This window comes from Centroberyx gerrardi, chromosome 19 (assembly GCF_048128805.1).
Source record: "Centroberyx gerrardi isolate f3 chromosome 19, fCenGer3.hap1.cur.20231027, whole genome shotgun sequence".
Lineage (NCBI taxonomy): Eukaryota > Metazoa > Chordata > Actinopteri > Beryciformes > Berycidae > Centroberyx > Centroberyx gerrardi.
The window spans coordinates 10,401,955-10,427,887 of NC_136015.1; the positions used below are offsets into that span (position 1 = coordinate 10,401,955).

A 25,933-nucleotide genomic window follows, 5' to 3' on the forward strand; every position below is an offset into this window, starting at 1 on the left:
TCTATTATTTCATGATTGATTCCTGGTTGCAAACATGGGGCATTCAACAAGCCTCAAGCTCAAGCAACATTGTCAACATCTTGGACCAGTCAATAAGCTACACTAATGTATACCTGTGTCATTTTTGCATACAAACACAAATGCATTTGTTTGGTGTATATTTTAATAGTTACCTCAAACACTGAATTAGCTCTCAGAGATCTAACTTCCAGCTAGTTCTTAGTCATCCAGCTGGCAGAGGCAGGCCACCCCTCGGTTAATCCAGTGCTTCTGCGGCTGGTCAGAGGGCAGCTCGATGGGCAGGACATAGTTGGTAGAATGGCCTGTGGTGGACAGGGTTCCTCGACGGGCGCTGGTTTTGTAAACGGGACACACATAGAGGTTTTCATGTTTGAACTTGGCCATCTCTCCAGGCTTGAGCCAGATGATGGGCAGAGGGTCAAAGAGGATCTTGGGGAGGGACTCTCCGATGACCATCTTCTCCCTGTCCCAGCGCGCCCCCTCAAGGAAAAGGCCCCTAACATAGGCCCCATCCTCTGGCTTCTCATCCATATGGGTCTCCTCTTTGGTCACCTGGAACACAACTGAAAGTATGAAAATCCACTCCAAAAATGGATAGCTTGGCAAAAACACAGATAAAGTTGAGAAACAATTGTATTTCATTGCATGCCTCAAATTCGAAGCCGATGTAGTCTATGGGGATGGTGTACTTCCTGGCAAAATTCTGAGATACTCCAGTGAGGAACGACTGGGTGAAGAAGAAGCCAGAGAGCCAGAAGACTGTAGGTGGGCCGTTGTCTATCCACTCCTGTCAAAACAGACATCCAAGCACATACATAGCTATTAGCATAGTCAAACGGGCAATGTCACCCATTCAATGTTGCTTTACTAAGATTTGAATATGAAGGAGGTTCAGCGACCCATTTTGCCGAGGTCTGTGTCACCCTAAACAATGTTATTTCTAACCTGTAGGAAGTGCAGCCTGGCCAGGAGATCAGCCACATAGCTCCCCATTGGCTTGAGGGAGGGGTAGGACTTGGCTGCCCACATAGCGGGCACCTTGCCCACCAGCATGCTGTTGAAGACGTTCTCCAGCTCAGCAGACATAACAACCTGGCCCTTCAGAGCCTTGCGGATGTTCACCAAGCTGACACGCACCACATGAGTGAGTCTGACAGGAGGGGCGACAGATGTGATAAAATATTAATTGTGAAGGATTTCATGACTGTACCTCGCACAGACAGATAAATGAACATGAGTTATTTTAAAGTTATTATGAGTTGTTGCTACTTTTCTTATTGACTGCTACTGCCACTGTTTGACTGCTACTGGTTGTGCCATGTAATTTTAGTGCCTGGTTCTACTGACTTATCCCATATTTTAGTTTTTTTATACAGTTTTACACAGTTTTATATAGTATAGTTTTTTTATACTGTATATACTCTATGTATTTGTATACTGTTTTTTGCAAATGCTATTTCATGTTAAGTATCTTTGAGTATCTTGAAAAGCGCTATACAAAGAAAATGTATTATTATCATCATCATTATTATTATTATTACAGTATTTATAATTTAATGTGGTTAATAGGTGTGCAATTTCAAGAGAAACCTTGAGAATCGACTTGCTGAACAGAACATGAGTTGTTATTACCTGTTGAAGCGGATTATTTCCTGTCTCAAAACAGTGTTCATGGACTCCTCATACATGACCGGGTATTTTTCCATCACCATTTGCACATCAAAGTCTGCTGGCAGCTTGGACAGGATGTCCTCCGCCAGCTCATCTACCACTTCCTAAGACACAATTAGAAGACAATATGAATTACAGGCCTGTATATGCTGTTTCTCCAGAGAACTCAAAGTGTCAAAATGTCATTTTGCATGCCCTCAGACTATAGGTACAGCTAACCTGAGGAGACTTAGCCCCGCCTCCTGACTGTCTGGGCAGAGTCAGCAGCACTCCATCCAGCAGCTGATTGGTCTCTTGATTGTCTTTAGTGATGTCAGCGTTGCTATGAAGTCCAAACACACTAGGATCGGCACTAATTGGTAGATTCCGAATGTAATTAACATAAGTCTGGAATAAAAACAATAGAAATTATAACTGTGCAATTGATGTGCTTTACAGTACACTTGTGACAACATCAGCCAAGATACCACTGCCTTATGTAATATCATACATGATAAAGTTGGATATGGCAGTCTTTGATATAGCGTCATTTAGGAATGTGGTGCTTTGACAGTACCTGATAGGGGCCATGAGGTGGGACATAATACAGCTCCCCCTCACACAGGTGGTAGCGCTCCTGCTCTATCAACTCCCAGCTGTAGAAGATAGACAGGAGAGACAGCAGCAGACGCCTGTCTTTGTCATCTGTCACCCTGCCGCCATAGTTGCACTCACCTGAGACGAGAAAGAGAAAGATTATATGAACAAAAAAGATTCCGGGACATTCCAGGACATTGTGGTGAGATGTATTGAAAGGTTTTGCTAAGGCTTTGTACTATGATAAATAAATAATAAAAATGTGATACGCTTCAGCAGGACAGATTCTTGCTGCATCACACTGCTGCCCATTTCACTGATGTAAATGAGTGCCCTGTCGCATTAATAACCATGGAAGTCTTACCTGTCAGATATGTGAGGGCCTCCAGTGGAACCTCATCATACTCCTCCAGGAACATCTGGATCTGCCTCATACTAATCCTCAGGTCAGACTCATTAAATTCATAGGGGATATTCCAACCTGAGGAGAGAATAGAGAAAAGAGCAACACTGTAGCTTAATTTTAACAAACAATAATAAACTAAAGATATCTGACACTAAAAAAAAGAACAGAAGAATGTTTAAGATAATGTCAAAATTGAATAAACTTTATACCAGATTCAAATGCCCCAGTGTAAAAACAAGGTTTCATCTTACACAGGGGCAAAACAGCACATAAGACCTACAGTTAATTATACGTCTCACCGAGAGGTCCAAAGTTCCTCCTCTCCTGCACCAGAGCGTGGAAGAAGGTGAGACCAAACAGGAGCTTCTGCCAAACGGCCTGTTTCTTGGAGCTGCCAAAGAAGGCCGGGTCAGAGATGGGGTCACTCAGGTAGGAGCGTAGCAGGTTGGCTCTCAGTCCTTTAGGAGGCTCGTTGGTCATCTTCACCCCATTCTGCAGGATACTGACTGGGAACTTGTCCGATGGATAACTGGTTAACCACAACCTGTGGAGAAGAGGCAAGATTTGACTTATGTTTTTCATGCAAGATGCTTGTGTTAGTACTAGAATCGTGGCGTGTTTCAGTTCAGTTCACACAGTAAAATCTGCTCCACGCATTTATTCATTCATATATTCTTTTGTAGTTACAGCTAACCTAAAGCTGGGGGGTGTGTTCTCTGGGGTGATGGCCTCCTCACAGATCCTCTCCAGTGTGGGCATCCAGCTGGTGGCCAGGTGGCAGTTCTGCAGCACCACCCAGGTGCCTTCTTTGATGGCTCTGTCAATCATCTGGGCCGCTATGGGTCCCTGTCCCTGCCCAAGGGAAATGGTTTGGGTCTTACTACCCCCCATCTCCAGGTCATCAGCAAACTTCAGCAGACCTGAAGGACCAATGCAATGCTGTCATGAAGGCTTTGGTGTTTGAGAGTAAAAACGGCCGTGACTTTTGAACAAAGATTTCACATTATTTTATCAGCATGACTAGAAAGTTAGTTGAGATCTTGTTTGTTAGTGTATTCTTGTTATATCAACTGAAAAAGAGCATGATCAATTAATAGAAGGAAAATGCACAAAAGCCTATCAGTTAAAATGTAGGAGGGGTATACGTCTTTGATAAATCACCTGCAGTTGGATCAGATCCCGGTGACAGCACAAAGATGAGAGGAGAGCAGCAGTTGGAGTCACTATAACTCCCTGCCAGGTCAAAGGTGGGCGGTTCAATGTAAGCACGTCCCATGTTGTCCACTATGAACTCCTGCACTGCTGGCACCAGCTTATCTGGCCTGAAGCACCTGACCACTACCATTCGGTCCATCCCCACCAACACCCTCCACTGGTCAGGCAACTGCTCCTCATGGGGCTTTCCCGAATCATAGATCTTCTTCCATTTGGAGATGTTGTCTTGGACATGCTCAAAGAACCCATCCAGGTTTGCAAGCTTGGAGGCCCTAACAATCTCAGACCAAGATTTGTCAGAAAGCCACTCAGGGGCAGGGTTGGGGAAAGGGTTATCCAAAGCAATGCCACCGGTGAGGAGGAAGCGCCAGACTTGGTCATCAACCTGACCTTTGCCCTGCATAATGCCTACAGTGAGCAGCAGGGAGAACAGCAGCTTGTCCTTCTCAAAAAGCGAGCGGCACACATTATTGTAGATGCTGATGGTAAAGTGCTCAACGATATTCTTGATCCTTTCGGCCAGGTCATCACTCTTCAAGCTCTGGGCAATGGAATGTAGGTAGAGGTTGATGAACCAGGTCAGGGAGTACTGGTACATAGGCTCGATGTTGGCCAGTTCTGAGATGCAGAAAAACAAGATGGACGAGTGCTCAGCCACAGGACGGTAGCCCATGCGAGTGTCATCAATCTCCTTTTCGGTGACACTGGCGATTTTTTGCTTCTTAGAGATTTCCTCAGAGAGGACCTTGGAGGATGACAGGATCTTAATGGCTGTCTCATCTTCCAGGATGTTCCCCTCAGAAGAGGAGAGCACCTGCAGGATCTTATCCTCAATCTCCTTTAGCTGTTTGTTGTTGGCGGCACTCTCCAGAATGAGCTGGTTCTTCTTCTCTTCCAGTTCAGGTTTCTCCTTGGCAGCTACAATCCCTAAGAGCTGGTCCTCTAAGCCTTGAGGGGTGATCATGAAGTTCAGCAGGCACACTTTGACGGCCACTTCTGGGAGGTAGTGAGGGTTCCTCAGCCCAGTGGTCATGTAGAACAAAAAGTCTTTGGAATACTCCACAATGTTCTCTCCTAGTTTCATGTACTCAACACCTTGCTGTTTGAAGGTCTGCTTCAGCAACACGGGCTCAAGCACTGCATCCAGTTCTTCTCCAACATTCTCCAAGAGAACTGGGGTTCCAAACTGGATGGAGTTCTCCAAGGTTCTCAAGTAGTTTCCATCTGAGAGCTTGATGACAGCAAGCTTGTTAGCCTTCTCCATGTTCTTGATCCACTTGTTGGCTTGACCCTGAGGGTCAATCATGAGGGGCCAGCGACGGGAGTTAGATACAATGATGCCATTGTCTGTGGAGAAGGAGTCTACGGGAAGCCCAGCAATCTGCCATGCCCTGATGGCCACTTGGTTGCCCAGGGTGTTGCTGAGGGTGAAGTCCTCAGAGCATGGTATTTTCCTCTCTTGGCACAGGATGTGCCACTGTTGCTGGCACTCCATACGGTAGTCTACTGTAAATGCCCCTAGGTATGATACAGTTCCAGAGGAGAGGAGTATGTCACCTGTCAGGTTGGTGTATCTAGAGAAGGAAGGTTTAGTTAGTCTAGTTAATATTTAACCTCACGTACACTGCATGCATACTTACATATGGAATGACAACAGAAATTCCTCGAGTTAAAAGGTGATATGTAAATTATCATCACCAATATTGTTATAATCATCATCACTGAAATTAAATACTTGAAAGGGCCTGAATCCTGAATAATTGTGAAGGTGTATTTCTGATATACCTTATTCCTAGTAGCCTGGCAGCCTCTGTCCACCTGTCCTTCTCTCCTCCCAGTCCTCCTATCAGCTTCTCTGCCCTGATCAGCTTTTGAGAGCACAGTTCAATGTTATCCTCCAGCTCTTTCTTCTTGTTGTTCATGGCCTCGAAAGTGTCATTCAGGCTCTGCAGTCTGTCTTCAACTTCTTTCAGCTCGGCTCTCTTCACAGCCAACATGTCCATCTGGACAGCTAGCTCATCCTCAGCCAGCTTCAGTCTTTCCTTCTTGGGGGCCACGACTTTGGCTACACGCTCATACACCTCCATTGCTCGCACCCATTTACAGAGACCCTCACAAGCGGAGGAGACGTTTTTAATGATAGAGGGCTGAAACTCAGGGTTGTCGATAAACTTGTCTCTGATTTTCTTGATGTAGGGGGCAGGGATGTTGTCTTTGTCATAGGCTTTGAGGTTTTCCAAAAATTTCATGTCTCCCAAGACTTTCTTAGAGGGGGCCCAGTAGTCCTCAATCATCTTGCCTGGGACACAAACAAGTCAGATTTCTTTTAGAGTAATATTAAAAATGTAATGATAGATATTTTGTATTGAGTTTGTCAATAAGGACAATGCCATATCAAGATCATTCTTTCAAAGCCATGATCTTACCTGAGCCGCCAGGATCAGGTTTCCTCTCAGGTTTGATACCCTTCATGACACAGATGGACTCCATGACTAGTTTAACTAGACCTGGGGGATTCTGCATGGACTTAACTACTGTGATGTCTGAAGGTTTGAGGGTGTCCAGGGCTGACAGGGCAGCTTCCAGGGCAGGCATAGCCTCTGCCAGGTCTCCCTCACACTCATCCTGAAGACCAACAGTGCACAATCCTCAGTTTCTAAACATGCAGGGGTCTGCAAACCCACACTCCGCAAAAAACATCTATTTTAACAAGTTACTTATTCTAGTACTTTAAATCTTAAAATTTTTTAGACTCAATACTACACTAAATTACTTGTTAAGATGGATTTTTTTGCAGTATAGCCCAGACAGTGTCATTGCTCCTGAAACGTGTAAATGTACGATACCTTTATGGCTTTAGCTGCAGCTGCTGCTTCATTGGCCACTTTCTCATCAGCAGACACTAGTGCTTTCTTAGCGTCCACCTCCACTGTTTCCTTCTCGATCTTTACCATCATCTTGTCTGTCTCAGCTGAGGTCTGGATGAGCTCTGGCTGCAAGGCTGTCAGCTCCTGCTGCATCACTGACACCTGTGGACATAGTATGGAGTTAGTTGACCAGCAGTGTGTCACTGCATTACCGTCATTGATTTGGTCATAGGAGCAAGGTAAAACTTGAATGTTTATGTTATAACTGACAGGAGAAGTTTGGCCTGAAGCTAATACAATTTCCAATGTTTATAACATTTGCCCATCAATTATTAAGTAATAAACAAATTTCAAATTCTTTAGTAAATAAAAAAGGCTTGTCAGGGAGCATCACCTGAGATGCAGCAAACTCCAGTTTCTGCAGACCAACAATGTAACGGTTCCTCACAGTGTCCACCTCATTCCTCTTGGCATTGAGCAGGGTCTTGAAGGTGAGGATGAGTTCCAGATAGGAGGTGGGCGTGATGTAGTTGTGTCTCCTCAGTCTGGAGAAGTACCTTTGAGACATTTCCCTGACACTTGTCTGGAAGGTCTTGCACATTTCCACCACCCTGAGATCACATCAAAAAGAAGCAACATGTACTAAATGTATATTTCACAAAGCTAGACATTCTATACTATGTTAAGGCACTTGCTGATCCATCAATTTATAAATACTATGAGTGCAAATTAAGTCTATGGCACTGTAAAGCAGTTAGAACAACTCAGATGTTATTTGCATCCTTACTCCAGTCTGACGTCACTCTCCAGCTCCACATCCTCCAAAAACTTGTGGGCCACCATCTCCAGAGCATCATTTGGCCAGGCATGGAACCAGTCAATAGTGCAGCAGTTGATGAGGGAGGGGAACATCCTAAGACGGTTCCTAAATGCATCACCGATGGGACTCATGGCTGTTGAATGACAATCATCATTCCCAATTAGTACTTCCTTAGTAATACTTCAATCAAAGACGATGAGGCCATTGGACAAGGTCTCAATAGAAACCCCAACTGTCTTGTGGATTAAAGTACATTTTCTCTACTACAAAAAAGCTAAACATCAATGGAAAGGGTAAAGGTGCCCACCAAGTACAATGTGAAGGTTGGCCTTGACGCGGTCAATGAAGAAGTTGTACATGGAGAGTGGAGTGGCATCAATCTTCTTGCCCTCCATCCGGGCAATGCCCTGCACCTTCTCAATGATGTCAGCACGCTCATCTGCAGGGAAGATGTTAGGCACGTCACCAGTGTTCAGCAGCATGTTGATGTCTTCTACCATGGCCTCGTCCTTGATCTGGCTGTCATTGAACAGGAACACAAGGCTCTTGCCCTCAATGCCTGCTTTAAGCATCACCCGCTTCAGGTCATCACGCCACTCTGACATGCTGTAGTTCTTGGTCAGCTCGATTTGGAACAGGACATAGTCATTGATGAAGGTGCCCAGCTTAGTGGCGCTCTGGCGCCCTGAGCCACCAATGCCCACCAGCAGAAGGTGGCCATTGTCTTGTTTCAGCACACGGCAGATGCGGGAAATGTGCTCAATGGCGAACTTGAACATGACGAGAGACATGGGTGCCTTGCTGCAGTTGTTGAACTCGTCCAGGTAAAACTCCATCACCTCCTGCAAGGCACGCAAGTCTGTGATCTCATCATAGGCCTTGTTGTCAGTATCAGGCTTGGCATAGTCACCGAAGAACAAGCTGCGGATGGTCTCGTCCACTACCTTGCCATTTGAGCAGAGGTGGCTCAGGAGCTGGACAAACATGATAGGAGAGGTTTAGAATTAAACACAGCAACATCAGTTTTAAAACTAGAGGGCACTCGGTAGAGTGCAAACCTCCATCAATACTGAACAATTCTCCAACTTACAAAGCTGCAGCCTCCATAATGGTTTATGTTTATCATTTCTGTTGTATGAACTGTGTATGAACGCAGCATAATAGTTATTGCGAGAGAAAAAAAATTGTCTAATGACAGAAATCCAAGATCCAGATCACCACCAAAATCTATTCAACTGATCCTTGGACCAAGGACTATCTGTCCACCAAGGTTCAGCCTTGACAGACAGACAGGGGTGAAAACCTGAACTCCTGCCAACATCATGAGGAACAATCCCACAGCTGTATAACAATGTCATTTGAGTGTGAGTGTGTGTGTGCGGTTTAATCAAATGGTGCAGGGTGATACCTTATCCATGGTCTGCTTAAATAAGCCAGAGGTTCTGTCTTTGACAATGTTAAAGAATGTTTCTCTGTCCTCAGTGTCGATGAGCCGGTCATAGAAAACACGGTAGACCTCGTGGATCCACAGACGGATCAGTTTGTCTCCCTCCTGACATAAATGATCAACATACACAAAGAATAGATTTTACGAGTATTCCTGATTCATGTCTTCAATCAAACATTTCACTGTTGTTTCCAGTCTTACCTGCATGTGTGTGTGTGGAGCCAGAAGTACACCTCGGATCACTCGAGCAAAGTCCCGCAGGTTGAAGATGTAGTGGGACTTGGATGGGGTGGGGAGGAAGCTGTCCATGGTATCCTTATAGACGGCCATGGTGGCCTGTACCATGATCTTACCTAGCCTAGGAAATAAAGACAAAATAATGTTCCCTGACAAAGATGATTTATATCATTCTCAAACTGTATGACATTCAAATACGTATTTGACGAGTTACCTGTAGAACGAAGCATCGAACCCCTTGCTGAAGTGCCAGTCAGTAATGGAGCTGAATATCTTGCTCAGTGTTTCATCATCAAAGGAATCAATAGAGATGATGTTCAAGTGCCGGGTGAAGCGGCCTAGCATTTCAAATATTTTGTTAATAACAGTAAACATCCTTAGCACAGCTTTCTTTAATGAAATCGCCAATATCATAATCCTTTCAACAGTACCTGTAATGTCATTCCTCCCACCCCCAGGAGGCCCCATAGCAGAGACAAACAGCACATCCACTATGTCCAGTCTGGAGGTGTCCTTCTTGTCATACCAGTGGTGGTGGTCAATCCACTGTCTTAGCAGCTCAATTGGGGGCTGGGCGCCATAGATTTCCTTAGCCGGCATGTTCAGGTCGTCTATGTGGGAGAGATCATATTAATTCGTCCATGAAAAGTCAGTGAACTGAAATTAAGTTTAGTCTAAAATTCATTCATTATTCATTCATTAATTTACTTCTAACCCAGTATTATGGGATTAAATGTGCCATCATCCTTACCGACATAGACAACACACTTCTTTCCCATAGGAGGCCCAAACACCCCCTTCCTCCTTCGGTCCAGCTTGGCCATGATGATGTCTTGGGTTTGATTTGCTGATGTACGGGCTGAGAAGTTGATACAGTTGGGCGTGTAACGCTCCTTAGGCAGCTTTACTAAGAAGCTGTTGTTGATGACAGACTTGCCGGTTCCAGTGGGCCCCACAAACAGCATGGGTATTTCATGTGCCAGGTAGGTACGCAGGAAAAAAAGCTGACGTGCCGTCTCCATGGTGGGGATGATGAGATCTGACACCTGGTGAGGAGAGGAGGGGTTTCAGAGAACATAGCCATCCACAGAGGCATCTTCAGCAGCCATAACTGCTGTGACATCAGTACACTTACATTGGCTCCAGCTGGGATGATGCTCTCCTCCTTTGTGATTGAATCAGTCCATACATTCCACTGTCCACGTCCATCCTTGTGGAAGTAGTAGTCATAGACAGTGCCTACAAACAATAAGGAAACAATGTGCATCACTAATGTGAAAAAAGTAAGAGGTGGACATTCTTTAACTGGTATGACAACTGAATACACAATAATTGTGTAGAATAGGTGACCTCGCTCGGGGAAGATGTTGCTCTTGGTGAGTTTGACATTCTTGGGGCGGGGGTGCTCATCATCCATGCCCATGAGCAGGTTGCGGTAGAAGGCGTCAAACTTCTTACGACTGTCCCCGTTGATGGTCCCACCCAGAGTCCATACTACAGCGAATAGGAACAGGCCCTGCAGCCACATGGTTATCTGCTGGCTGGACATGTTCTCTTCACCGTTGGTTCCTGACGCAGAAATTTCATCTGGATCCAGACAGGGACATTAACACTCACACTGATAAAAAGATGTACTGATTGACTGATTATGAATAAAATGTCAGTCTTACTGACCTAGCAGGCAGGTGTACAGCCTCATCAGACTGTAAGCCAGGTGGATGGGGGATGTCTGCACCACAAAGCGACACTCGCTGGCTACAAAGTCCAGACAGGGCTGAACTAGCCAATCAAACATATCCAATATCTATGGGAAAGAAGACCAAACAAACAGATACAGGACACATCACATCATATCTTCAGGACATTAAAGCAACACAAACATTGAAAGGCTGTCAGTGAGCCCTGTTTGCAGAAGAAACGGTAGCATTAGCAGATAACACTGTGTCTGCATCAAAACATGAGTGTGTGTGTGTGTGTGTGCGTGTGTGTGTAATCTCACCAGCTCTCTATGTTCAGTGCTCAGGCTCTCAGGCAGTGTGTCCATGTAAGAGTCTCTGAAAGGAGCCCAGCCCAGCTGCTGAGGTTCCATGTAGATCATACCACACCTTCAGACAGAAGGTAACACTCAACAAACCAGCGACAACTAATTTTGTCATAAACTTTCTCTCAAAATCAATGCTTTCAATTTGTGTGCCACAGTTACAGGTGCAGCTCCTGTCCTAGCTGCTCACCTACTGACGGTAGCCGGTGAGGCTTGCTCCAGGTCGGCAGGTTCAAAGATCAGACTCATCTTGGAACTCATCTGGATGATCTCACCACTCATCAGACAGAGCTAGTAGAGAACAGAATAAAAAACACTAATCAGCTTATTGTCACACACTATAAGCCTCACCAATACAGTACAGTAGACTGACACTGAAAAGTCTGGTATTACTGGTGACACTGTGAAATAAATCAGGGAAAAGACTATTTTTGCAGCATTCAAAAATGAGATAGCAAGGCAGGCATCAAAATGGCCGATACCTTCTTGTTGTCATCCAGCACAGTATTCATGTTCTCAATCCACACAGCATCGATGGGCCCATCAAAGATGATCCACTGGCGATCGTCTGAGGTGGAGACAGCCTGCTCCCTGTAGGTGGTGGCCAGGACACCGTCAGACCACTCATGGCTGACCGGATCAAAGCAGCCATACAGCTGGCCCATGGTGATGGCCTTGGGGTTGATGATGCAGTAGTCCACTGCAAACTCCTCCATTAGGTTGGCTGGATGGGGAGGATGAGTCAGTGAATAAACCCATATGAGAGCAAAGAATGCAAAACTGAACAGGCATATCACCGAAACTACTCAACTACAATGAGTCAGTCATTGTTGATGACTTGCTTGTGTCTATTTTACCATGGGTAATGAAAATGTGGTGGCAAGTAAATGGTAAGTAAATTGAAAGGCTTACCTTCATAGAGGTCTCGAAGGGCAGCAGCAAGAACTTTATAGGCAGAAGTCTTTCCCCCAAGAGGATCTCCTACTATCATAAAGCCGTGACGGACCAACATCATCTCATACACCTACACACCATGACACAAATGAAATTCTTACAGCATTTACGTTGCTGTAGTATTTCAACTAACCAAACAGAAGGTTTACGAGGCTTAAGAATTACAAAGTGATACTCTGCCTTGATACCTGGATGATTTTGCCAATGAACCATGGGACAGGCTGGAGCTTGAGCTTGGCAATGTTGTCATTGAGAGCCTTGAGGAGGAGATCATAGTCTGGTTTGGGAAGGACCACTCCAGGGAATAGATCAGAGATGATACCCTATGGGCAACAGCAGGAGACTTGAACTGAATAAGAATGAAACACAAGCACACTGATACATACACAAAAATAAACAAACAGTAGGTGGGGAACAAGGGACGCATAATGTGTCACCTGAAACAGTGGTACATCCTGTGCCAAAAACTTGGCCATGTTGACATCCATCAGCGCCCTAAGCAGCAGCACGCTCTCGTTCTCCTCGGGGTACTTCAGCTTCAGGTTCCCTGCTGCGGTCAGCACAGACTTCACAGCCCGCATACCGTAGTCATAGTGGTGCTGGGAGGACAGCTGCTCCGAGCACAAACGATAGGTGGCCACGATCTTCTGGGCCAGACTACCAGTGAAAGTGCAATGAGAAATTTGACTTGGTATGTGAGCAAACCAAGAGCTGAGTCTACCTTAGGAAACAATATATCGATCAACAATATTTTGTGCAGGACATCAGTTGCACATACCTGCGAGATTCAATGAAGCCCATAGAGTACAGTGAGATCTCTCCAATGAGACCATAGTCTGGCACCATCATAGCCACTGTACGGAAAAGAGCCTACAAGACAAGATTGACAGCTATGCTTCAAATTCCAGCACTTTATATTCTACAGTATGTTGCTCTAAGCCTTTTTCAATTTATCTGGGTAAAATAGGGAGTAGATATGTCCACTATATTCAATCAGATATCAGATTCTGCTCTGGTATCTGGTGTTTATGACCGTACTACAGTACTACAGCAATGTACCTTTAGGTTGTCAGGGAGCTCGGCCCTGCCGGCGTAGCCAGGGTTCATGGTGATGAAGACAGAACAGGTGGGGTTGAGTGACAGCTCTGTCCCCTCAAACATGAAGGTCTTCAAATCCTTGGCAACGGCCTGCTGTATGCAGAGGACCTGCTGAGCCACCACAGAAAGTACCTCCACCTGGGACATACACACACACACACACACACACACACACAGACAGGCACACATAACATCAGTAAGCAATTCAATGAATCTCTACTAGATTAACATGTATTGCATAAGTATGGGTATAGGTATTATCATGTACTCGATGATTATTAGAAGGAATAAAGCCACTGCCTTGAGCAGAGACACCACTATCTGCAATGTGACTGAGCAGCGGTGCTCACCTCAATACGATTGAACTCATCAAAGCAGGCCCAAGCTCCGGACTGAGCCAGTCCTTTGAAGAATTTACTCATGGCCTTGTAGTCCAGACCATCAGAGCAGTTGAACACCACACACTAAGAACAAATCACAGCTTTAAAGGCAATATTAAGTGAAATTAATAAAAGCTGATGAAATGTAGGATGTGTCTTACTGATAACAGTTTGGGAGTCACATTATGTTACCTGTTTAGCCAAGGCTTTAGCCAAATCCTTTGTGGTCTCAGTCTTGCCAGTTCCTGCAGGACCCTCAGGAGCTCCTCCCAAGTTCAACTTCAGAGCCCCCATCAGTGTCCTGGTGTGCCATATTATCGAGTATCGCGATATTTCGTGAATATCGCGATTTTGTGATATCGAAATCTCTAATTATTATTATTAACAGCATAGAAATTGGATGTAATTTGGAAGAAATAAAATAAAATCCCCCCCCCCCCAGAAAACGTGAGAAAAAAAACTAAAAAAAAAAAAAAACTGTAAAAAAACAAACAAAATATATATATATTTTGGCGGGACAATATCGTGACATTAAATTTTGGATATCGCCAAGCCTATATGGTAGTATCTATACATACTTGTTACTATTATCAGGTTGTAGTTCACAGCCCTCCCTCCATAAGATAAGGACATAGCAATAAGGATAAGGGATCAACCAAATCATAACTGACCTGTAGCAGCGGTCAGTAAGTGGTGTGATGACCAGACGGGGAGAGTTGCCCAGATATTCATAGCCATACTTCAAACAGGTGGTGATCATACGCAGCATCACGTCTCCACCCTCCCAGAAGTAACGCAGCTGAGAAATCCATGCAAAGTCATTCAGCGAGGAGACGCGGTCCTCCGCCAGTTTTGCCACAACATCTCGAGCTAGGACAGAAAAAATGCATGAGATTTACTATAAGATGGATTTAATCAAGAGTACACACTTCATCCATTTGAAATATCCAATTATCATCAACAGAGTATTTGGTATTGGGATATTACCATGCACATCTATCACAGTAAGAGCGCCAAGCGTCATCCTTGCCCCTCCTGGAAGTTTCCCACGCACCAGCTCCACTATGTCAGCAATCTGGGCATTACACTTCTCCACATAGGCCTTGGAGTGGAATGGATAAACAATGCACATGTTAGAATACAGTGTGATTATTTCTAAATGATTATTTACACAGTTTGGGAAGCTTAGAAGACTTGCTATGTGGAAATTTGTAGTGGTGGTAATGGTGAATCAGATGGTGAATGGTGAAGAAGACTGACAGGTAGCGAGTTGGTCTGGATGGCTTCAGACACTTCACTAGTCCAAAAGATGGAGGAAGCACAGATGACAACTTGGCCAGGCCACTGCAACACCCACTTCTTCCTCGGCATCTATAGAAGATAATGGATTCAAAACAAGGATGGATTCAAGAGTGGAGATTCCTTATTCAAAATGGTAGTGAGTTAAAAACTCAGGTTCACCCCAGATTCCAATAAAAACGTTTGACATCCATATACTGTACCTCAGCATACTGAATCAATCCTTGATGGATGACATCCCGGACACTCCTGAGCATCACGTTCTCCACCTGTAGCAGCCACTTCTCTACCATACCCTGAAATGAAATGGCAATACACCACACACCGTAAATAAAACAAATTCTAATTTAACTCATTTCAGTAACCACTGTCATGTGAAACGAAAGAATGATACATACATACTGTACATAAAACATAGAAACAGCAGTGATTAAAAGTGGGCAGTGCATCATACATAAACAATAGTGACACAGCTCTATTTCTATAGGCTATACATTGAATGGTCCATACCTTGGCTTGGGCTGGGCAGATCTTTTCTGTGAAGGGCACAGTCTCCTTCTCAGAGCTGATCATGCCGGTGATCTCCAGGTCCTCGGTGAACTCCAGTTTGGCGATGCCCTCGAAGCACTTCTTCAGGTGGGGCTGGACGCGCAGGGGGTCCTTGGTCTCTGACAGGATCTCCAGCAGCTCGTCGTTGGACAGGAAGAAGAACCTGGGGAAATGATGAAGATAAAGACGCAAGAGGAAACTGAAGTTTTGAAGATGGCAAGCAGGGGCGTGGTCGAGCATTGGTCAGGAGGCAGAGAGAGCCACTGCTTTTTGTATATTGCGTGATGTAGTTGTATTTGTTGGTGCTGAAATAAATGTCAGTCCAGAAGGCTGTCTCCAGTGTCCTTTTCCATAGAAAGCTGAGTTGCTACAATGAGCAATTGTTAAGGTTTGAGTGAAGTGAAATTCACTTCACTCAATTTTCTCTGCTGATATATGATTGGGCATTATGACTGACACACTAGCACTCATAGTGTAGACGTAACTATACATGAGTAAATCAGTTTGAGTTCATCATGTATACTGAGCCACCTTGGGAAATAGAGCCTCTTCTTCTCCAGGTAGGTGTTGAGGCCTTTCTGGATGTCCTCCAGGAACACATTGGACTCCTGTAGCCGCCCCAGCATGTTGTGTTGGGCTGTAGCCACCAACACATGCGTGTCCTTAACCTGGACCCACACATTCACACAGAGAATCAAGCACACACAGCAAAGTCAAGTGCATGAGACTCGTTGAACGCAAATCACAGTCCACGCACACACAGATTAACACAGAGCACAGAAAGCTGTGTAAATGTTACAAGGATCTCACCGCCTCGGCGATGATATCCTTCCAGTAGCTGTCCACAATGGCAAACTTGCGTCCCTCCTCAGGCATCTGGGCAATGATGTCCTCAGAGCTGAAGATGGGTTCGAGGTAAAGCCAAGTGGCCTGACACTTCAACATGGAATCTAGGATGTCCTGCATAGTCAGCAGTTTGTCCTCCCATTGCTAAGGGAAGAGATAAAAAGTGTGAGAATAAGAAAATTATACATGAAACATACTTTGTTTGTATAGCGCTATATAGTAGTTTACAGTGCAATCATACTCATGTACTCATCAAATAAATTAAAATAAATAAAAACCAGAGGACACAACAAGACAAAAGAAGAGAATAAGAAAGAAAAAAATCACATAAAAGCAAGTCTATGAAAATACGTTTTAAGAAGTGTTTATATTTAAAAGTTGATATTGATTCTGCTAGCCTTAGCTCCTCAGGCAGGTAGTTCCAAAGCCTAGGGACGCTGATAGAAAAAGCCTGGTCACATTTAGTCTTAAGCCTAGACTTTGGGTCAACCAGAAGCGTCCTGCCTGAGATCTGCCATATCGCTTCGGGCCAGACTTTACTGCGCTTAAGTGATCAGTAAAATCTTAAAATCAACAGGTATCAAGGGAAGAAGGAATGAAAAGGAGGATAGTAAAAAAATGTGTGTTAAAGAGGAGAAGAAAGGAAGGAGACATCAAGGCTACCTCTTAAAGCCGCTTTGATTGACAGCATAGTTGAGTATGCCTATGTACAGTACTCATGCCTATCGACTTACACGGCAAAGGCTCTCATCCCTATACTGAGATGTCACCCTCTCAAGTGGACCAAGGATGATTTGTGTTGTTGTGTCTTACCTTGCATTCAGTCTCTATTGGCTGGATGAAAGGTGACCCTCGCATGGTCTGCGTCTTAATGATGTGATCATCCAGAAGCACTTGGATGTCATCCACTGCTGACACAATACTGGTACCCTAGGATAAAATATAAAGTGTTTACAAATAATATGAGTTGATGTCAATATTTTGTATGACAGTCAGGGCCAGAGTGGGTCAAGAAGGGTGAAACAAAACAATGAAACAATGACAATGTTTGTGCGCCTTGGCTTGTGGTCTGTCTATTATGAAAGTACCACATGCATATGTATATGGTGTGTGTGTCAGTGTGGTCATACTGTATCTCTGTATGCAGTGAAAGCGAAGCGGAGCTCAGCCCATTCATTTTTCATCTTCTCCATGGCCTTTTCCAGAGAGTACTCCTTACTGGCCGCGGCTCCGATCTCTTCCAACCTAGGGACAAGGGAAAATAAATGAATCACATTCTGATACCACAGTCATTCAGTTAATCTGTGTCATTAACACAAAATCAATGTCAATCTGTATCAATAGTCCAGCATGGTGAACTGTACGTAAAAGGTCTTACTTGTCAGAGAACTTGGAGAGTCCCAGGTCCAACATGTTCAGCAGTGAGCTGTCCACATCTGGTTTGACATCGAAGCCCACAATGCTGCTGATCTGTGGACATACAAGAGTAGAGTGTCATCAATTATTCACATCAGCTTCATGGGTCACAGGAGTAGCAAGACATTTGGTTATTGCACCAGAGGCAAACTGCCACTGGATTTCTATATCAACTGGTTTTCCACATAGATGTGATGATAAACCATAGAATTCCCTCCATATCGTTTCCATTGAAAAATTTCAAACAAACATGTTTTTTTTGCTACTCTCATTTTGTGGCTAAAATACAGTGCTTTTGCAGGCATGAAGTAAAACAACCAGTAAAACTGAACAATTGAACACTGACCCTCTCCCAGTGGCGGTCTTTGATGCCGGGGTTACAGATTGTTGTGAGGATGGGCAGGTGTCGCTTGAACTGGTCTATCTTGCTCTTGAAGCTTTTGGCCACACGGCAAGGCCCGGGAAGATTAGAGAAAGACTTGGTCAGTTTGTACATGTTCCTCCACATGGTCCCCAGATCGTCAGAGATTTTCTCAGCATTCAGGTCCAAGAAAGGGCCTGGGAGTAAAATCAACAAGGGAGTACACCAATGTAAAAACTGTGCGTCCTTGCTTTTACTTGAAGTCCATAATGCTTGCTAGGTGTGCCATTAGGCATAAGTCGTGCCATTTAGAGTATTTAAAATGACAGCAGGTGTGAAAAAATACAAATGGATGCACAGTGTGTGATACCAACCATTCATCCAGACCTCTGACGTGTTCTGGAAGTTGAGTGCCGTGGTCCAGAGCTGGTCATAGGGCTGCTTGTTGGCTATCAGAGTTTGCAGCATGGGGAACTGGCTCTGTTCCTTCTCCAGCAGAGTCTGCTCTTTGTTGATGTCCTGTGGAAATGACACAGTGGTACAGACATTTTCCAGCTACCATCTGAAACATGACTTTCCAGATAAAGAAAAAAGAAAGGTGATGTATTTTGTCTTTCGTTGGAGAATCAAAGCTTTCTAATGTTAATGCACTTTCAAATTAAAGGTATAACCACCATGTATAAGTATAAGTGGTATGCAAAACATGCATGTCAGTCTTCACTGTGAAACTGCTGTGTATCTCACCTCCAGTTCAGTGACGGCAGCATCCAGGTTGGCACTGAGCTCACTGAGTTTCTCCACATTGTTCTTCATCTCCTCCATGCTCATCAGTTCCTTCTTCTTAAAGGCCTCTATCTCCCTGTCCACATCCCCCAGCATCTGATCAAATTCTAATATCCTGAGGTGGGAGAGTGGAGATTTAACAGTTATCACCTCAGCTGTTAGCTTGAATTGGAGACACAATAGTCAGTTTGGTGTTATATACAGAACGCTGGACATTGCAAGATTTACTGAACAGAACAGATAGGGGAAGGTGTTGGAATTCCCAAGCAAAACTATTGCCACATTACATGCCAATTATTTTCAGTGTACTGTAAGAGGAAAGCGTGTGCATTGTCTTTATCCCGTAACCTCATTTGGAGCTGGTCCTCAGCTTGTTCTCTACTGGTGGCCAGACGGGCCTTGCTGAGTTCAAGCACGGTGAGGATCTGATTGGGCCAATGGAATACACTGGAGTTCAGCCTCAGGTCATCAGCTAGAGGGAGAAGGAAAAGACAGCCAAAAAACATATTGATATAGAGTATCAACCACTGCTTTCTTCCAACACTGAGGTGGAACACTTCATAATCAATGCTTCCCATATGTAGATTTACTTGTAGTAGGCCACCATTTTATCACAAGGACCCACCACAAATAGAGATATATCACGTCATGCAGAGATATACGTCATCTACTAGGGCAACATAGAGTATATGTATATGTTATATGTCATTACTATGGAATTGGACTCTAATTGTGATTACCATTCGAGGTGTCACATACCGGGCAGAGTGGCGTAGTCCAGGAGGAAGCAGAGGCGGTTGGCTGCCTCGTCGATCTCATCTTTCAGCTTGTGAAGGGTCACCTCGCTGGTATGTTTCATGTACTGGTTGAGAGACACCAGCTCCTCTGTGGTGCCTGGGTTCCCTGAGACAGTCTCAGCAATCTCTTCATAGCGATGACAGATGCTGGGAAAGAACAGTAGCTTGTAGTTGACATTCTCTCTCTTACAATTTATGTAAACACATAATTCATTTGCTGGTTAAACTGCACAAAGAATGGAACTGAGTCTAGGAATTTACTAGACTTTTTCTCCTGTGAAGGATTTCAGGTTGCGCAGGTTTAAGGAGGTTTTTTTCCTCTCACCTCTTGTTGAGCTCTCGGTTCTCCTCCACCTCAAATGTGATGATCGTGTCTTTCAGTCTCTCAGCACAGTCACACAGGTCGTCATTCAGCTTGCCGGCATACAGACAAAACATGGACAGGGGCACCGTGACGTGCAGCGAGGCAATCTCCTTCCACAAGTGATTAATACCTTCAATTTTCTGAGGGGTGGAGAGAGCAGGTTTCAATTACCACTGAATTATCATTTAACAAACAATTAACGGCAATGCATCTAGACAACAATGGTCAGTTGAAAGTAGAAGATGTTTTCAGTGTGGATATTTTGAAGGGAAAGCTATATCTACCTTGGCAAATCCTTCAAGGGAGTGCTTCTCGTTGAGGAACGCTGTTACGTCCTGCTTTGCCTTATTGTCCAGCAGATTGCTGTATTTTGTATACACATTCAAATACCTGAACATCAAAATTTAATATGACAGTTACTAACAGTCACTGTGGTACATCCAAATAATTGCAAGACAGGTAATTACAGTTGATGTGTCATTACTTTTTAGGTCCCACGGTGTTCTTGTTGAAAATGTCCTTAGCTTTGTTGATTAGGTCTGTGACCAGCGACTCATCAGGACTGACAGTGCGTAGGAACAAGTTACTGATCTCTGGAAAGAGGTTACACTCCACCTGCCCACAAAAAAACACATGTAAATCACAGATTATCTGTGTGTTTGGTGTATAAAATAGTAAAATAGCTGAGACATCATTGTGTGATATAAAATAGAAATGAGGTCTTTAAAGTTTGCTGTGCTGAGGGCGTATTGTACCCTCGGGAGCTTCTCAGCACTCTTGATGATTTCCATGAAGGCTCTGTGGATGAGCTCCCAACACTCCTGGAAGCTGGGGTTAAAGACAATGCGCGGCTCCTCCACTTCCAGCTTGACCAGCAGCACCTGAGGCTGAACATACTTCATCTCATCAAACACCTCGCCAAAGTCATTACCCTCCTGGAGGACACAGAGCACAGAGCAGACAGCTGATGATGAACCACAATTAAATCAGTGGAAAATATGGCTAATTATTATGCAATCAGCTTTCATAGCCAAAGTACATCATTGCTAACTGAATTAATAAAAGTTGGAAGTGTATGTCTGGGTGCTGCTTAGAGACACACTGCTGCCCTTTTAACATGGTAAGAAAACATGGTAAGAAACACCTGACAGTTGAGTCCAAACCTGGTGTATGGTGAAGAAGAGTAGCAGGTCCTGTAAGGAGCCAATGACGAGGCTTCGGAGCTGCAGTGACATGAGAGCAGCCACACAGGAGAAGAACTCCTGGACAATAACTGGAACCACCCTCTCACTCGTGGGCACCAGGTTCAGCCACAGGTCCTTGAAGGTGACAAATAGCGATGCACAGTGCGGCAGCCACCTGAAACAATAAGATGGCAGTGACACACTGTAGTTTCCCTACAAAGGCAAACAGTAGTAACTGTTCAATATGTCAATACACCCATAAACACTATTAAATGATATATAGTCCGCTTCTCTACCAACATTACTTTTGATGTGACAAGAGATAAACTTTCCTCATCATTTCTCTCAGTTTACGCATTTACTGCTCTTTGGGTTTATAGGGCATTTTACTGAAGGTGTGCTGGAGAAATCCTATAGAAGTAAGTACTCTACTTAATGGAGTTCAACTGACTGTACTGGCTACTGATGCAATTATTTCCTTTATTTTTTCCCAGTTCTACTTGGCCTTTAAACAAAGCTATACAGACACATGATGTCCTCTGGCTTGAGTATGGTTAGCAAAAGAAACTGACCTACCACAGAATAATGGTATCCTAGCAGGTGCAAATTGTGAACATGAAAATAAACAAATAGTGGCCAATTTCTACAAATTACAATGGCTCATATTTCATTCATGCAGTCAAATAGCCTACTGGGCTACTATAGAGCCCACTAGGCTACACAATAGGCACACAGAAAAGGTTGCAACGGAATCCTCAAGTGAGATATTAAGTAAAGTAATCCGCTGAAAGGCAGCGTGACACGGGTCTAACAAAGTGGACAAGGTGGAAACATGAGCCTGCACCTACAGTACAACAGGATTAGCTCTCTTGGTCTGCATAGACATACAAGCCAATCTGAAGACAGACTACCATGATTAAGTCTGGACACCAGTTTATGGTCTCACTGACAGACGAACATTACTGACAGAACAGACTCACTTGTGGACCAGTTCGTCTCTGGTGGCTTGGCACTGTCTCTGGACCAGCTCTTCAAACTCAGACGGAAGGAGGGGGAGGTCGGAGGAGGAGAGGTCCTCCAGTCGGACAAACCTTAGGGAAGAGAAGCTGAAAAAAGATAAAAGCTGAGAAGTTACTATTTACACATTTTTCTGTTTCACTGCAAAAAGTCAGCAATTAAACAAAACAGCTTCCTGCATTCTGTTACCTATTAGACATACTCATACTTTTTATCTGTCCCTATTGCCTGTTTAGTGGCTGTACCTGACACCCTATCTCCTGTGTCAGTGACCAGACATAAGGTCAACTGATGTAGCTGTCAGGGCTCTGAGCAGTATTACAGGGAGCATGCTTTTCGTGTTTACTGATTAATTACAATATCAGTTTCTTTTCCAAATATGCCCCATTTAACTGGATGTAGTCTTTATTTCTACAATCTGTGATCCAGACATTTCAATTTCAGACAATTTCATTTTCACATTATCAGTGAAAATATATATACATGACTTAAGACAATCTGACGCTCACTGAATGTACAGCAGATTTCCATTAGAACAGCATTAGTTCTGTGTTACCTGTTCAGCCAGACGTCCTGCAGTAGGAACATGATATAATTGACAGTGAACAGGTGCTGACTCTGCCACATGTAGGCCTCCTGGTAGCTGCTGGCCCAGGGCACCGGCGCACGGATCACCCTCCTGGGGAAGGGCCTCGGGGTGCTGGATATGAACAGACGCTGTCGCTCCGACGGGTCCATCAGGACATAATCCACTGATGGGGAACAAGATGGATGGCAAAACGTAGAAGAAGAAATTGAATTTTCATGGCAAGGGAGGCATTTTTTCACAGGGGAAAAAGTGAGTTCAGTTCAGTTCAGTTTAGTTCAGTTCAACTTTATTATGATCCCAGAGGGCAATTGTTTCGCAGGCCAAAAGCAACACAGCAATAGACAATACAAAGAACAATACAAAAGTTAAAAAAGACATAATCAAACACACATCGCAGTTTTACTGTATTCCAAGTGTGGGGACTAGCTATTTATGGCCGCTGTGGTATACATGAACGAAATACACAGATCTCTGTGTTCAATGATCCAAAAAGATGTCCTTTCCAATGTAAACTAAAAGGAGAAGCTGAAATCCATATCTTGATGGTCATTGTAATCTGAGTCCTGCATTTGCTTTGATCAAACTATTTGTCTGTAAAATGAATGTGAAGCTGATATTGACTTCTCTTTGCTTGTCTAAATAATGCAATACAGACATTAAAAATCAGTTATTTCATTGATGAGATGAATGCTTTGTTGTTTTGTACCTATGCTCTTCTTAAGACTGAAGTCGTAATCTCTTTTGACCTCCTCCTGCAGGCTCTCCCTCAGGTTCTGGGTGTGCCTGCTACTATCCTCAGTGAGAGGAGGCAGCAGACGTGTGATGTTCTCCATCTGCTGGGGCGGCTCGGGGGCGAGCATAGATGTCTGGACACCAGTGGTGATGTAGTACTGATACCTCTGTGTGAGTAAAGTCAACAACAATAATGTGTCAAAAGAAAGGACTCTTGTTTTTCAGAGCAGGCTGACTGCTTGATACCAACCAGTGATTGACTGGCTAATGAATTCAATGATACTTGCTTCCAGGTCTCTCTCGCCAGGTTCCATCTCAGCTGCCCTCATCTTCTCCTCTTGGCTGTGCATGATGTCCAGCTGATGTTGGGGGGACATAGGCCGGCTGCTGGGGGTCAGGAAGTCTCTAGGGCTTGGCTCTGGCCGAGGTGAGGCTGAAGAGCAAAAGGATGAATCCCTGAGAAAGGACAAAACAATCAGATTAAGGTGTTTCACTGAAAAGAATATCAAATCAGATAGGATATATATCGAAGCTATTCACTATTTTATTTAATATACTGGTCAAAATGTGTTGTGCTTAGTGCATATTTACCGTCCTCTGAGTGTAGGTTTTTGTCTCCTTCCAGATGGGGTAGATGCTAAAAGATTACTTAAGATCAAATATCTTTTTGAGAACTTTCCAGAGCAGTCTTAAGTGTTCACATTTAATCCATATCTAAATTGTCTTCAGATAAGAAAGTAAAAAAAGTGGCAATCTCAGAGAGTCTTCCCTTAGTCAGACAGACCAGGGGCAGACATGAGAGAGCTTTGAAAGGATACAAGGCCCTGCTGAATCTACCAAGGAGTCATGGGCAGTTCGACGTCTGCGCTGTAGGTTGCCAATCTTCAGGTCCCGGGCCCGGGGGCTGTAGTTGTTCCCAATGGACTCGCTGGGGGTACGATGGTGACATTGCTCTTTAAAGGGAGCTGCTAGAGTCCAGGAGGTGCTCTGGAGGATGGGTGGGTGATGACTGTGCCTCAAGACTATCTGAGGTAACAGGAATGTCAAATTTTAATAGCCATGTACTGTAACTATCTATGACACCAGACTAAAATTCAGCGAAACTGACCTGTCTTTACAACTAGGTTAAGTAATAATAGTCTATGTCTTACTTGATAAAGCTCTGAGGGCTCCGCATTGGAGGTTTTGGGCAGAGGTGGGAGACCAGGACATCCTCTGGACTGACTCATGTTATGGATAGAGTCATCTTCCATCTGTAGGTCAGATACAAACACTGAGGGTTGCAACACACTGTTTCCATTATACATTAAATAGATAACAAATTGTTTATTGTAGAATCCTTTGCTGCCTGAGCACGAACAAATGTTAAAGAGGAGGAAAAATATGTATATTAATATTATTATTCTGTGGCATTACTACAGTTAGCTAGACCCACAAAGATCAAAACGGTTGGCCGAGAATGGGAGTAGGGTAACCAACATCTGACTCAAATGAGTTATTAGAAGCCAACGATACCATTTAGTACGTTGAAGGTTTATAACTGTCCCGAAATCGCAGGTGATAACTGAGGACCAAATGGACAATTCCAGCTGGTTGGGAAACATCAGATCTATGGTCCAAAGTCAAAATGTAACGTTACATTATTGTTATTAAAGGCAGAGCGTCTTTAAGGTTAAGGTTAACGTTACCTGCTTTAGCCGTTCCATCTTTGTTCAGGTTTTAGCCAGTGTAACAAGGAACTCTGATGCTTTTAGGCAAAGCAAAAGGTAGAAAAAAAAACACTAAAGGCACTTGAATGAGTAAAAACAAGCGAACGGAATGATTCTCTTTTTTTTTATCAAGCAAAGTGCAGTGCGACCGTTTCCGCAGAGAAAACAAACTGGAAAACTCGGAACTGTTGCTATGAGAGTTACGTTCTGTCTTCGTTGTTGCTAACGTTATGCGAGTTACCTTGAGTCGTTCGTTGTATGATGCTGACAGTGCGGTCTTCCATTGAGACATTTCGTTCATTGCTGAGTGCCCAGAATATTTTATTTAAAAGTGTATTTCCCCCGTCAGGAGCAATGTTGCCCACAGAGTTTGCAATCAATACTTTGCCAAACCATTGTACTTTCTGCTAAGCTACTGTATTGTTGGTGAGGTTTTTGTTTTCCCTGTGACTACCCCGAACTTCAGCGAGTTACTACAAGGAAAAGTGGTGCTGCAGGTTGCGCTAAACTGCTACAGTTGTACCCATCCGGGAACTACTCTACGGCAACAACCA

General features: G+C 44.1%; 1 protein-coding gene across 1 annotated transcript; it reads right to left on the reverse strand.

Moving 5' to 3' along the window:
- On the reverse strand, positions 1-25,376 carry dnah3 (dynein axonemal heavy chain 3). The gene is made up of 61 exons (XM_071919293.2): positions 25,359-25,376; positions 24,822-24,923; positions 24,489-24,696; positions 23,958-24,103; positions 23,645-23,837; positions 22,906-23,101; positions 22,313-22,438; positions 21,312-21,507; positions 20,904-21,083; positions 20,633-20,763; positions 20,433-20,538; positions 20,110-20,288; positions 19,747-19,931; positions 19,336-19,459; positions 18,949-19,102; positions 18,579-18,723; positions 18,190-18,401; positions 17,806-17,897; positions 17,558-17,672; positions 17,241-17,357; positions 16,392-16,571; positions 16,113-16,249; positions 15,543-15,744; positions 15,236-15,328; positions 14,994-15,104; positions 14,721-14,835; positions 14,405-14,603; positions 13,926-14,034; positions 13,704-13,817; positions 13,315-13,491; positions 13,034-13,125; positions 12,693-12,912; positions 12,444-12,578; positions 12,214-12,325; positions 11,784-12,025; positions 11,492-11,592; positions 11,260-11,365; positions 10,935-11,064; positions 10,611-10,847; positions 10,396-10,499; positions 10,012-10,306; positions 9,692-9,871; positions 9,475-9,598; positions 9,225-9,381; positions 8,985-9,128; positions 7,884-8,550; positions 7,544-7,709; positions 7,151-7,367; positions 6,736-6,918; positions 6,316-6,514; positions 5,675-6,188; positions 3,836-5,463; positions 3,369-3,594; positions 2,974-3,218; positions 2,633-2,749; positions 2,249-2,406; positions 1,912-2,079; positions 1,654-1,796; positions 967-1,171; positions 671-808; positions 1-573 (listed from the first exon to the last, which is right to left on the reverse strand). Exons 1-61 carry the CDS (start codon positions 25,374-25,376, stop codon positions 220-222), a joined length of 12,069 nt encoding a protein of 4,022 aa, XP_071775394.2. The 3' UTR covers positions 1-219.
- Positions 25,377-25,933: the final 557 nt, after the last annotated feature.

What these genes read in the sequence shown, in the direction of transcription:
- dnah3 (XM_071919293.2), bottom strand. An exon ending in TCACTGCATACAGAGATACA is followed by an intron (nt 17,358 to 17,557) that starts GTATGACCACAC and finishes ATTTTATCCTAG; the next exon opens with GGTACCAGTATTGTGTCAGC. An exon ending in GAGGAACTTTGGACCTCTCG is followed by an intron (nt 2,750 to 2,973) that starts GTGAGACGTATA and finishes TTCTCTCCTCAG; the next exon opens with GTTGGAATATCCCCTATGAA.